The following is a 15,168-nucleotide window of genomic DNA, read 5'->3' on the forward strand; positions in this document are numbered from 1 at the left end:
ACTGCTCTAGTTGGAATTTCATATTTTTAAGTGGGGAAATATGAAATAGTATCAAAAGAGCTATGCATGGAGTATGACACTTCACTCAAGTGAGAGAAGTAATCCGGATTTCCAACCTCTGTTGATGATCGATCAAGAATCAGGGACGCTGTCTCATTTGCCAAGGTTCGAAAACCAGATGGGCTGGACATGTAATGCGATTTAGAGACTACCGCTGAACTAGAGCAGTTTCCAACTGGATTCCACGGGACATCAACAGATCGTGTGGCTGCCCGCCTACAAGATGGTCAGACTTCTTCGTCAAGACTCTGAATGAACGGTTTGAGGCTTCTCGTGTTTCTAGAGCAAGCAGACAACATTGGGCTACATTAGCACGTGACAGGGACGAATAGAGACGTTACTGGCTCCTGCTCGAGCAAATCAATGAGTAACGGGATGGCAAGTGATCAAGTGATAAAGTTGAGAAATAGAATTATAAAGTCATGATTAAATATTTTAAGATTGTTTACGTAGTAAACATTATGTTTGCGAATGAAATATAGCTTTCTTATATTTATTTAAGAATTCATCTTAATATTGGGTTCTTGAAAATTTCTTACAGGGACAATTCACTTAATATTATTATGACACAGGAATGAAGATATTTAGTTTTAGAAACATCTATTGAGTTTATCTCAATAAAACCCAATAAGCCTCTGAGTTACATGATGTGTCAGGTATAGCAAACTTTTCTGCATGCTCACGTTCAAGGAAAGCAGCCTGATAAGGCCCATCCCCGGTCTGCAAGTCTGTGATTATGATCTGATTACAATTTAATTCAAGATTATAGTATAGAGTCGGTGATTATATTGGGATTTTTTTTTCTGATTTCACTGGGATACCATCATAATTTTTCTTCAAAAGACTGAAATTTGTTTTTTCTACAAGATTACTATGGGCACAAATTTAATATTAAAAAACCCATCTCTAGCCCCACCTGTAACATTTTTCTTGAGTCACACTTCTACATTCAATTACAGGATCACCAAGATAACCCAAGAACAAATGACAGAAATCTAATTGGTCAAAAATCTGGTTTATTTTTTATTTTATAGTTTTTTTTTTTACCTTTGTGACCAATGCAAAAACATGATATAATACCATCTTGCCAATGTTCTTCAGGTCTTTCAGATCACTTAATATGATCTATATCTACCTACTATTAATTCCATTAAGATCTTTTTACTTACTTTTCATTGTCATTGGGACCCATTGCCTTTTCTTTGTATTTTTTTGTTTCATTTCTATTGACATAGCAACACTTCTGGCCATACTCTTTACCTGTATAATTTTTTTTAAGTTTCTAAAATCTTTCAGCTTGTCTCAACCTTTCTTTTCATCAATGACTGATATAATTATTCCCTAAATTCTATGCTTTATTTATGTATTTATTTTTTTGATTGTTGCTTCATGTGTATGCTACCCTTTGTGGCAAATTCCTCTGCTTTCTCCTTTTGTTTACCTTTGCATACAAATTACTGTGTGTTGAGTTGAGTAGTTGTCTTTCCTGGTGCAGAGGCCTTAGCTCAGAATCATGGCTGCAGGGGATGATCCTGGTTTGTTTCTCCATAATATCAATATGTCTGTTGTCTGTTGCTTTATACATTGATGGTGGAATTGTTTCAGATGGCTGGTAAAGTGGGGAGCAAGAAAATGCCTAGCGTGAATCAGTATTGGTAAAGTCGGCTCCAAGCACCTATACTGCATGGACTCTCACTACTTGCCAGTCCCAGACCCTGCACCATCTCTTGAAGACAAGAATTACAGGAAAAGACAGAATGGTGAAGAAAATAATTTTTATTGAAAGAAAGTTAGAGGGGTGTGAGGAGAAAGAGAGAGAGAAAGAAAGACAAAGCGAGAAAGAGAGACAGACAGAGACAGACAGACAGACAGACAGACAGTCAGACAATCAGAAAGACAGAGGCAGAGAGACAGAGAGGGTTCAATAGAAAACATGGGCTTGAAAAACAAGCAAGCAAAAACAAAAACCCAGAGAGATACATGTTTAAGAAGGGAAAACACAAACTTAAGATAGTAAGCCCTATACCTAGTTTTTAACTGAGCGTGGAAAGACTTCTCCCATCAGTGTTACCTATTTTGCCAACCTCATTTCCTATTCCTTTGTTTGGACTAGCTTACTCTGTCAAGTTCACTTATTTTCAACTCTAATTTTAATCTCCATCCTTTATCTTTCCATTTTGTACCATTTAAATGCCTTCTACATCCACTTTTCTCTTCATTAACCCAAGCTTTGCTCTTTTTTTTTTTTATTAGTGAAACACCATGAGGTACAGTTGTAGATTTACAATTTTTTGTGCTTGGGTTTCGATTATACAATGATCAGATACCCATCCCTCCACCAGTGCCCATTTTCCACCACCATGGATAATATCCCCCCACCCCCATCCCCCTATCCCCCCCTGTCTCTGTGGCAGGGCAATCCCCTGTGTTCTCTCTCTCCTTTTGGGTGTTGTGGTCTGCAAAAGAGGCATTGAGTGGCAAACATGTTCAGTCCATAGTCTACTTTCGACATGCATCTCCCCTCCTGGGAGGATCCTCCAAACATCCTTTATTTGGTGCTCCCTTCTCTATCTGAACCGCCCTTTCCTCTAGGATACCCGGCTGGCCTCTAAGTTATGGAGTAATCCTCCTGGTGCTGATCTCAGCTATTCTTGGGTATTAATCTCATACTTTGTTACTTTATATCCCCCAGATGAATGCAATCTTTCTATGTCTATCCCTCTCTTTCTGACTCATTTCGCTTAGCATGATACTTTCCATATTGTACCACTTGTATGTAAATTTCATGACTTCATCTTTTCTAACACAAGCTTTGCTCTTTGTTCCACCCTCTATGCAAAATTGACCTTAGTAAAAGAAAAGATACATCTATTGATTGTTTTTAGGACATTTGATAGATGTCATGTATAAAGAACTTTAGTGAATTCTGTGCAATATAATGGTGAATAAACAGAGAAAGATCTTAGTTCAAAAAGTTGTCATATAAAGCATGACAACTTTTTGGAAGAAAAGAAATAACAATGAAAAGAGATAGAAAGAAAGTATATCAGTTACTTCCAAATCCACATTTCTCTTTTGATATGTTACTCTAAGTCTTTGGGATTTTGATGAGTCAGCTCAATAAATACATTTTGGACAACTGTTACTCTGCAAGGGGCAGTTGGGGATGGGGTGTAGGTCTAAGTGTAGAAGTAATGGTACTAGGCACAATGTTTGTCCATGAAGGATGAGAAGTCCTGATGTGAAGGACAGAGTTACATCTACAAAGGAAAAGAGAAGAGATGTGCTGGGTTAAGAGTGGAACAGATAATGTTTTATGTTCTGAGCTGGATAGGATATAGGTCCCTACCTTGAGAACTTTGATGTACTTTTCACTGTGACTTGGAGTCACTTTCCCCTCTAATTCTACTCTATTATCTGAAGAATTTTATTTGCAAATAATTTCAAAAGATAATGCCATATAATCTTTTTATTAAGTTTAGATACAGTCTATATAAAGATTTTTAAAAATAGCTTATTTTTAGCATTTCTAATATTCTTTCCTTTCCACTTTTCCACAAAATGTCAGAAAATATTTGCTTATTATTTTGAACTCTACACTTTAATTAATTTGAACCCACACATTTCAATTAATATCAAAACTTTGGGGGTAGTTAATGTTTTGAAGATTGCTTTCAAGATGGATTAGAGCTGTAAAAAATAAACCTGAAAGTGTTCTCTGAAGGTGACTTCTGTCCTGGATTATTTAACATTAACATAAAAGTTAAAAGATTACTATAGTAAAAGCAACAGATTTTATGAAGATAAAGAAGAAATCAAAACAACTAGGGAACATGAGTCAAGGGTTATTTAATCTTTTACTTAGTCAGTTTTGGTGTGCTTTGTGAAGCAGTTCCCGTGACTAGGAATCTAGCAGAAAAGTAGTGAATTACTACCCTTAATCTCTCCCAATGGAAGCAGCACAGAGGCAGATATCACACTTAACCAAAGCATAGTGGTTTGGATTGCAGACTTTCTCATATTAGTATTATTACCTAAGTCCATTGAGCCTCAGGACATGAAAAAACTGTAGATATGTCAGTGATAGCTTTTTTTTCTATAGATATTCATTTAAATCTAAAGTCACTCAGTGATGGAAACCTTCCTCCCACCATCATTCTCATTGTGAAGTTTCTGTGAAACTTCATGGTGGTTTACATTTCACGAAGAATGTTGCTTGTATAGAAATGGAGCCCAGGGAGAAAAATAGCCTGCTGGCATGTGCCCAACCAGAACTGGTTGTTTAAAAACAAGATGTGCACAGTACATCGAGACCTCTTCCACTCGTGGGTGTAGTCATGTCTCCTGGCAGATCTTTCTGCATAACGAGGGAATTGTCAACATCTTGATGAATGGGAAAATTTCCACTTGGTACCAGGGTTGCAAGGACTCTGGATATCAGAGATATATCAATAAACAAGTATTTCATGTTGGCTTCTTTGTGGAACATTGTGCACATGCCCTCAAAATTCCCTTTGCATTCCTGAGTACTTGAGTTCTTGCAACACTTTTAGTTAAAAACCTGTGATTTTTAATCTGGTCTGAAAATTCTGGAGACAGATCAAGAAGGTTAGTTGCACTGCACTGCACTGTCCTCCCATTGCTTATGGATTTGCTCGAGCGGGCCCAGAAACGTCTCCATTGTGAGACTTGTTGTTACTGCTGTGTTTGGCATATTGAATATGTCCTGGGTAGCTTGCTAGGCTTTGCCGTGTGGGCGAGATACTCTCGGCAGCTTGCCAGGCTCTCCAAGAGGGGTGGAGGAATCGAACCTGAGCTGACAGAGTGGGCCGCGTGCAAGCAAATGCCTTACCTGCTGTGCTATCGCTCCAGCCCAGAAGGTTAGTTATGTGCTAATTTTTGAATGAGCTGAATTTTAACCATTTCTGGTTACAAATCAACGTAGCTTGTGATTAATCAAGATAGAGCTGACAGTTGTTTAAGAAACTTAATAACTGAATAAAAGAAAAGGTAATATCTCTTTCTATAAGAAGCTCACTGAAATTAGGTAGATCCCATCACTGTCATGGATATGGACACAAATTTCCTTTTGTGTGAGTTTTCTTGTCCTATGCCATTATATACCAAGCTCACAAATGTGACTAAGAGCTAGTTCCAGAACAGAGGATACTTTGTCACATACACCAAAGGAGTGAATTTTCAGTAGGCTTTCAAATGTTCTGACCTTATGTGTGTTCCCCGTTCATGGAAAATCAACAGTCTCGATATATTACTGACTTTATTTAAAAGTTAAATATGCTAGTCTATTAGCTATTCTGTCTGATAGTTTGATGATTTTCTATCTGAGAAATTTTAAGAAACTTAATAATAAAGACAATCTGCTTTTATTCCAGTTATAAAATTTATGTGTAACAGCAGATCCTAAAATGTTTTAAGTTGGATGAAAGTAAAATCTTATTTTATACAATCTGGACAGATGAGCCATTATAGAATCAAAGAATTAAAATTTACTGTTTTGATTAGAAAGAAGGTAATAGATAGCTTAATGACCTTAAATTCTTTAATTTTCATCCTCACTAAGTGTATATTCTTTAATAAAACTGAATTTGAATAAGAATTTCATATGAACAGAATATATGCCTTAACACAAGAAAGCAAGGAAGGAATTTTATGTTATACTGAACAGACATTCAGTTTGTTCAATCAAGGTAAGTTGCCCCTCTACTCCTTATTCTTTTATATATGTTTGCCTTGCACACGGCCGACCCGGCCGACCCAGGTTTGGTTCCTCCTCCCCTCTCGGAGAGCCCGGCAAGCTACCAAGAATATCTTGCCCGCACAGCAAAGCCTGGCAAGCTACCCGTGACGTATTCAATATGCCAAACACAGTAACAACAAGTCTCACAATGGCGATGTTACTGGGCCCTCTCGAGCAAATCAATGAACAACGGGAGTGCTACAGAGCAGTGTAGTATTACAAATGTGGCAGTCCTGTACTTAACTGACTGCCACGCTTGTAATACAGCTTGAACAGTAGTGTGACACATGTGACCATTGCCACTGGATTGTGTTGATGTAGTCTTTATTTCAGAGATGTGATGGAACTGTCTACTCTTTCCACTAACCATTCCATGGCCTCATCAAGACCAGTGTCTTTGGTTGCAGATGTTTTGAATATTTACCATTTTTGGTCCCTTCAAAGCAGGTAACTCAAGCAAATTTGCCATCTCTGAGGGAGCTATGGCCTGTTTCATGTCTTGCTTAGTTGCAAACACCACTAAAACAGCTTTCGTTAGCTCTTCCTCCTCCAACATGGCAACCAATTCTGATTTGGAAATGCCAATTTGGTCTCGGTCACAACTGTCTATTACATATATAACAGCATCTGTATTAGAATAATGATATCTCCAGTACGGCCTTATACTTATCTGTCCTCCTAAATTCTAGACTTGGAATTGAAGATTTTTATATGCTACTGTCTCAACATTAAATATAATGGTCAGAATTGTAGTAATGACTTCTCCAATCTTTAATCTGTACAAAATTGTAATTTTTCCTGCTCCATCTAGTTCTAAAATTAAAATCTTCATTTCCCGGGTTCCAAAAAGATTAGACAAAATACTTGAGGAAAAGGCCAACATGGTGCCTGCCCTCATGGATTGTCACACCACCCTGGCTGCAACAAGGACTTCTGTTTGCACCCAAGTGCCAGCTGCCTCAGCTAGGCTAACTGTGGCCTCGGGCTTTGGCTTGGGGCACTTTCCAAGGACACCCCAGTAGGCCAGCAACTTCTACATAGGACTTCTCAGTTATCTTAGAATCTTAAAGGGAGAGCACAAATTAGTCTAGAGCAGACTGGACATTTTATTAACTCACATATTCTCAAATAATTGTCTTTCCAAATTTCCCAGCTCTCTCCTGCAAAAGCATTAGAAAAATCAAGTGCATGTTTTTCCTCTAGAGTTCATAAAAAGATTGTCTATAATGGTCAATGTATTTTATGAGTTATACATGGAGTGAGAAGCAAAGAGTGATGTTAAAAATTCATCTTAACAATATTTGATGAATTCTACTTTATTAAATGTTTATTACAAACTTGAACTGCAACAAAAATTCTACATTTACTGTTAGATTCACAGAATAACTGATAAGCTTAGATATGCTCCTTGTGAATGCCTAGATTCTAGCATAAACTATTGAACTAACTTTATGAATTCCGACAAGTCAATTTTGGGAACACATTTTTCATTATAGCATTTGTCCATGGTAGTTGATTAAGTGACTTCTAAATATAAAGTTTTCTGATTCTACGAATTTAGATAATCATGAGGAAATTGAAGTCTCTGGGAGATTTAGGAGTTATGATATCATGAAATTTCATCTTTTCAGTGCAATTAGTTACATTGACTTTGCAATGATCCTAAGAAATTACTTATATACTTATTGAGTAGAGCTGGAAGCTATTTTTTTCACATAGGATATATAATTTAATATGTCTGCATAGAATCAATATTATTCATTTCAAAGTTTTAATTTTAGATACATGATTTTGAGCTCAAATTATAAATTTACACATCTCTACTTAGAAATACATTTTTAATATATAAGGTAAGCCAACCTTTATCTGGGTAAGTCTTCTGTACGTTTTTGAATCAAAACCATGGCAAGGAAAGAAGACCCATTAGGAGATATTCATATGACAAAAATTGAAGAATTTCTCTTTGTGTTATTATAAGAGGTAAAAGGTATTGGATCTCAGAAACTTGAGATATGTAAATCACCCTCTATGAGAGATTTCTGTCCATGAAGTTGACCCTGTCTTGACTGGCTAAGTGTTCTTCCTATCTGGCTGGGAGATAATTTGAGGACATATTTCTCATTTTCTCTCACTGGCTTTTGTACTTTATATTTTATTCATGTCACGATATGTCATGAGACCTGGAGATGAGGAAAAATTCAAACTGACTATTTTTTCTTCCTAACAACTTATATTATTTTAGCTAGGAGAAAAGGTTTAAATTCTTGATTTCAGAGTGACTTGGACTTGTTGGTACATTTTGCCCATACTCTATTCTCCATGTTTTCTCTACATATACTAATAATTAAAAGCTGACAAAAAATAGAATAAAAGTATTTGCTAAATATAATGGAGCATTATCAAGTTGAAGAGAAAAAAGATGATCTTTTGAGTAATGTTCATAAAAGCAATGCTTTAAAGATTTGAGAATATTAATAATTGGAAACTTTGAGTAAAGTTGTGATTTCTATTACTTAAAGATTTTGAAGTTTAAATGGATACTATTTTGTTTTGAAGGTTAAATAATACTTGATATTACTTTGTGATGTGGTATGTTAAACAACAGGATACACAGAAACTTTATATCCTGTTGGGTCAACAAATATTTATTGGGTGAGAACTTGTTTTATAGGTTTGGTTATATGCATTGTTCCTGAATGCATTTTACAGAAAATAAGAAATAAAGGTTAAATTTTATTTAATCTTCTTATGTATGAAGATTGTATATTCTGTAAGAGGTGATTTTGTTTAGAGATTTATGTTTATATTTTTAGAGCCCAATGTAAATGAGAATCAATAGCACATAAGATTGTAGAGAAATGAAGATATCTAGCAAAAAGAGGCTAGAGACAAACAAATATTAGAGTTTGAGAAATAATTACAGGTTTTAGAAGTGATTAATAAGTAAAATATTTTATTCAATAATTATATAGAAGAGCTAAGTATAATAAAACAAGATAAGGAGAGGGTGATTATATAAATAAATGAATTAAGGATATAAAGTCAACTGGAATTACAATTTACTGGGGAAGCAGAGGTTGAAGATATTGAAGTAATTAATTATAATTTAATATAAAACCAAGAAATTCTATATATACCACAACTTCTTTGTTCATTAATTTGTCATTGGGCATTTGAATTGTTTACATAATTCTAATTGTGTTCTTGTCTATTATAATTAGTGCTTAAATGAACATTAGTGTGCAAGCATCATTTGAATTAATTTTTTAAATTGAAACATATGCCTACAAGTGGGACATAGGGTCATGAAAAAAAAAACTATATTCATAGTTTTAAAAGATATTCCCATGCTGTATTCCACAGGAGCTCAACCAGGTAACTTTCCTACCGATAGTGAAAGAGTTGTGGTATGTATAAACGGTGGACTCCTATACAGATTGTACTACATGGAAAGTATCATGTTAAGCGAAATAAGTCAGAAAGAGCGGGATAGGCACAGAAAGATTGCATTCATCTGGGGAACATAAAGCAACAAAATGGGAGACTAACACCCTGGAGAGGCTGAGATTAGTACCAGGAATTTTGCTCCATGACTTGGAGTCCAGCCACACGTGCTAGGGGAAAAGGAAGCTCAGATAGAGAAGAGAGCACCAAATAAAGGGTGTTGGGAGGATCCTCCCAGGGTGGGAGAAGCATGCTGAAAGTAGACTATAGACCAAACATGATCGCCACTCAATGCCTCTCTTGCAAAACGCAGGACCCAAAAGAAGAGAGAGAGAGAACAAGGGGGAATGCCTGCCACAGAGGCAGGGTGGGACAGGGGGGATGGGAGGTGGGAGGGATGCTGGAACCCATAGTGGTGGAGGATGGCCGCTGGTGGAGGGATGGGTATTTGATCATTGTATAACTGAAACCTAAGCACAAAATTGTATAAGTCTATAACTGTACCTCATGGTGTTTCACTAATAAAAAAATTTAGAAAAAAGAAAAGAAAACAGAGACATCTCTTATATACAATCAAAAAAAAGAAAGAATGAAATCTTGTTATCTGTTACAAGATAGATGTAACTAAAGAGATAAGAACAAATATTAGATGATATAACTCATCTGTAATATAATAAGGGAATGAACATTATATAACAAAGGATAAATTCTTGGCCTTTGAATGCAAAACTAACATTATCAAGCAGTGGAGGGGAGGAAGAGGAAAATGGGCCTGGACTGGGCTGACATAGAGACAGTGACGGTCGTAAGTACATTGGAGGTGGTAAAATTTCAGTGACTTTGTTCATCAAAACCACACAAGTTAACACTATTGTAACCGTTTTACCTAAACAATAAAAATGCTTAAAACTCTCCAATTTTTTAAAAAAAATTAAAAAAACACTAACCAAAAGAGAATGTTCTAGAAATTTGGAGAGCAGCAGTCAGCACACCAAAATAAGAAAGGACATTGAAGTGAGCTTTGAGGTCTAATGAGATTTTGACTAGGAGCAGTAGCCTTATAAGACTTCTCTGTCTTGCTTTTCAATTTTTATTGAGGCATTAACATTATTGCAATATTGCTAATGTGCTTGGTTCTTATACCATACCAGGTTGTATGGTTCTTACACCATACCCACCACCAAAGTGTCAACTTTTCTATACCAATGATTCATGTACTCCTCCTCTCCATACCCACCTTCCTCGGTAAACTCAGTTCTATGGGCCAGTTCTCAGGTTCTGTTCCCTTTGGCTATTTGGTATTGCCTTATAAGTTTCTTTATATCCACCTGTGAGTGAGATCATCCTGTACTTGTTCCTCTTCTTTTGACCGAATTCACCTAGCATAATATCCTCTAGTTCCATCCATATAGTGGCATATTGCATGATTTCATCTTTTCTTATAGCTGAGTAGTACTCCATCCTGAATTTATAGCAGGGTTTCTTTATCTGTTCATCTGTTCATAGATAATTGGGTTGTTTCCAGAATTTGGCCATTGTGAATAGAGCTGCAGTGAGCATAGGTACATATACTTCTATAAAATAAGTGTGTGAAGAAAGGGACAATTAGGGAGTGTACAAAATAATTCAGGACATAGGAGAACTGGAGGAAATAGATGAAAAGACTACTGAGGAAAAGACTCAATTCTAGATGAAATTATTTTTACTTTATTCAATATAGAATAAAATGGCAAAACAGGTAGCAACCAGTATTATCTATGCTTATGAAAGATGATTTGGAATGTCGTATTTTTGGAGAAGAAAAGTGGGAATTGGCAGAATCTGCAACAAGGAAGCAGGAATTGAAACCCTCCTCTGAGTATCTCAAAGAGATTTTGAGAAAGTTACTTTGGCTACTCTGGAGATAGAAGGGTGGAGCATTAGAAAAGGGGGATGAAATATAGCATGAAATATCTATTTAACTTTATTGATTTATTAGTGTCTAATAGTAAAATAATGAATTCAGGAGCATGACTTTATATTCCTTTTAATGTGTAATACTCACTGTATCCACCACCAAATTTAGACACCATCATGCTTTCAAAATCATCTATCCACCCATTCCTTCCAATGTCCTTCTTTTTTCTTTCCTCCAATTGCCTGTCTTTCACAAAGCCTGAGAGTTATTTTTGTTGTATTTTCTCAGGTTTTTTTGGCGTTGGTTATTTATAGTTCAGTTTGAATAAAATGATTCAATTAGTTGTTTTTTACTTCCTGGCATTTTGTTTAACATAATCTCCTTAAATTCCATCCTCTGGAAAGGCATGACTCATATTTCTTTGAGTATATCTGCCATGCTTTCTTTTTTGTTGTCGTTATTTTTGGACTATACTTGGCAGTACTTAGGGATTATTCCTGACTCTGTGCTCAAGGTCAATCCTGATGGTACTCAGGGGACCACATGTAGCACCAGTGATGAAATCCAGGTAGGCTGTGTGCAAGGCAAATGTCCTACTGGCGGCATGATCATTCCAGCCTTTCCACCAACTTTTTTTTATCTAGTATAGTAATTGTTGCCTTTTTCTCTATGTTGTTGGCTGTAAATACCTTATCAAAATCTTCTATTATAAATATAGAATTGTATTAATATTGGACATTAGTTTCTTTATGCATAATATGGATAAAATCTACATTTTTATCTATTTTTCTAATCAGAGACAATTCATGTTTGAGGTCAATTACTGCCATTTTATCTTTTGCTTTCCAGGTGTTTTATATTTATGATACTTTTCGTAATGAGTTTCTTCCTTTTACTTCAGATGTTTTTTCCCTGGTGATTCAATATCTTCAGCTTTTTTCTAAGTGTCTTTGTGGAAACTGATATTTTTAAAGGTTTGATTTAGCTTTCTATCTGGAAGGATAATTAGAATTTGAAAGATTTTCATGAATTGAGAATAGGGCATAAACTAAGAATTCTATGAATTCTATGATGAGGGAGGGAGCAAAAGAATAAGAGGGATAAAAGTGGTGAAAAAGATATGATTTGGCGACTTACAGGATGTGGCGACCCACTTTTAGGAAGAAGTGGAGGCAAAGAGGTCATAAGGCTTGAGCCTAAGTGTCTGGATGAAACAGACAAGAGGAGAGGAGAAAAGAGAAAGAAGAAGAAGGGGCTCGAGCGATAGCACAGTGGGTAGGGCATTTGCCTTGCATGCGACTGACCCAAGTTCGATTCCCAGCATCCCATATGGTCCCCTGAGCACCGCCAGGAGTAATTCCTGAGTGCATGAGCCAGGAGTAACCCCTGTACATTGCCGGGTATGACCCCCCCCCAAAAAAAAAAAGAAAGGAGAAGAAAAGGCAAGAGAATTACTATGGAAGGTCTTAGCTATTTCTACTTTTTTTTTTTTTTAAATCAACTCCTGTATCAGATTGTCAGCAGATAGCATATTCTAAGTGAAGGGACTGATTATAACGGTTGGGGCAAGGGCTAATACAGCAATAGTAGCACTAAAAATGGTTATTTTATTTTTATATGAAAATTGATAGTCATAAATTATTTTATATTTGAAAGTGATTTAAAAAGATTGTAACCCATTCAGTAGCATTTTATTGTAATGGAAGAAAAGTGTCTTACTTAAGACCTATGAGGTATAGTTTGGATTATACTTTGAATGCACTTCAGAATACCAATCCAACAGAAAAATACCCTGGATATTCAGATGAAATGGGAAAGTATTTATTGAGTGTTGAAGAGAGCCTGGACATTCAGGAAGTGTTACTTTACCATTGGTTTATTTTCTTCAAAAATGCTCCAATCATTTTTTTAATTACAACTTCTTTGCTTGTTATCATCTCACCCCTTATTTACACACAAACATTTTTCTATCTCAAAAGAACTGATTTATTTCCTCTCTGCATATTAATTGCCACTTGAAAATATTTGCCTTCTACCCAAACATGAAGGGAAAGGGCAACCATTTTCATGTCATTGCCTACAAACATTTTTGAATTGGTGGCTCTTAAATATGATCTATCCTTTCTTCGTTATCACTGGAACTGGAACCCTTCCAGAGTAGGACCATGTATCTACCACCCAGATCTAACATACGATCTGGGTATTCAGTTGTCCTTTTAGTTTATCTCAAATAAACTCCCCATTCTGGATCTCATTGCTGTCATTCCAATATCACCCTATTTTGATGCTGAGGAAAATTTGGGGTGTTAGGATGGAATAAGAGGTACTAGTGAATGTGATATTGAACTAATAGAATGTGTGTGTGTTTATTCAATTAACATTTATTTATCTGAAATTACTGTTCTGATATTTGTTACCTAACTGAAATAACTCATAAAGTTGGTGATTATGGTTGCAGTATTTGAATGAATAGTGCAGATTCTTCCTTCTTCCATGTGTGTGTAAGGCTGCTTTCATGTTTCTCCATTTTTTAATGCAGTATAACTTAGGTCTTTATGTTGTATTTTTAATGTGTTAGGATAACAATTTCTGACAACTACCTTCCTAATATTTATCTTGTGACAGATGATTCAAGAGAGCCGGTATCTCATAGAAATGGCAGACTCAGTCCAGGAAAAGATTGTTCAATGTCAGAAAGCAGGTAACCTTTTCCCCACTTTTTGTTTAGAAAATTTAATAATGATTACTGGAATATTAACATAAACATTTTGTGTACTTTTAAATTTAAAATGTTTTGTGCCTTTGTTTAAATAGTTTGACGTACACTAAAAATTTTGGTAAAGAAGAAATCTCGATGATGGTAAGTGGGTTTTATGTATATAGAATGGGAAATGTAGATCTCTAGAAGGGTGAGTGTTTCTGGTTTTATTTTTTCCAGCTTGGCAACCTATGAAAACATTTTATTACGGATGTTGAAGCTATGGTCTCAAATTTCCCACTTCATCTTTATAAGTTGAACCACAATCCTATTACTTTTATAGTCTTTTACCTCATTTAGTAGTCCTCATTTTAATTTAATTTTGTTTATTACTTTTTTGTTGAGATACTGTGGTTTACAACAGTGAAATGAAAGTTTCATACATACATTGTCAAAACACCAACCACACCTACCACCAGGTACCTGCTTCCCTCTATAAAAGTTTCTTCCCATTCACCACCCCACCTACAAACTCCTCTCCCATAAAGTCAGTTCTCTAGATAAACCCTCCAGTTCTGTTACCTCTGACCTCTATCTTTTATATATCATGTATAAGAGAGATTATTTTTTATCTAGACCTATATTTCTAAGGAATTTTCACCAGCATGATACTCTAGTTCCATCTATGTCATGGTTTATTACATGATTTTATTCTAACAACTGCATATTATTCCACCATGTATCGATACCACAACTTCATATCCATTCATTTGTTGTTGTATATTTGAGTTATTTCCGTATCTTGGCTATTGTACTAAGTGCTGCAATATAGTTGTCTATATTAATGGTTCTGTGTTTGGAGGTAAATGATAAGAAGTGGTGTTTTGATGTATCTTATAGGAGTTTTATTCCTACATATTTTGGTTATTTTGGGAAAGGGATAGACTCAGCTGTGTTCAGGGCTTACTCCTGGCTCTGTGCTGAGAGATCACTCTGTTCTTACTGTCATATGAAACACTGAGGATTGAATCTGGGGCAGCTACATACAGTACAAGTGCCTTACAAGTGTACTTAGCCCTCCAGCCCCACAACATTTCTTTTGTTTTGGGACCACATCTAACAGTGGGCTTACTCCTTACTCCTTAGGGCTTACCCCTAGCTCTGTGTTCAGGGTTTACCTCTGGCAGTGATTGAGTACCATGGATCAAACCTGGGTCTTTTACATAAGCGAACACCCTTCTCATTATACTATCTTTCTGGATGTCATTCTTAATGAAGAAACAATAGAAACCCAGTACAATATTCAGAAGA

At 35.9% G+C, this 15,168-nt stretch overlaps 1 protein-coding gene and 1 pseudogene across 1 annotated transcript in view; one reads left to right on the forward strand and one right to left on the reverse strand.

Annotated features, from left to right (window-relative positions):
• PLCL1 (phospholipase C like 1 (inactive)) overlaps positions 1-15,168 on the forward strand; it is a 372,506-nt gene that overhangs the window by 309,499 nt on the left and 47,839 nt on the right. Inside the window, exon 4 of the mRNA XM_056111653.1 lies at positions 13,785-13,860. Coding sequence (XP_055967628.1) covers positions 13,785-13,860 — 76 coding nt within the window. The remainder of the gene's footprint in view (positions 1-13,784; positions 13,861-15,168) is intronic.
• LOC130021129 (ADP-ribosylation factor-like protein 1) lies at positions 6,143-6,701 on the reverse strand (annotated as a pseudogene).

This window comes from Sorex fumeus, unplaced genomic scaffold (assembly GCF_029834395.1).
Source record: "Sorex fumeus unplaced genomic scaffold, SorFum_2.1 ptg000014l, whole genome shotgun sequence".
Taxonomy (NCBI): domain Eukaryota; kingdom Metazoa; phylum Chordata; class Mammalia; order Eulipotyphla; family Soricidae; genus Sorex; species Sorex fumeus.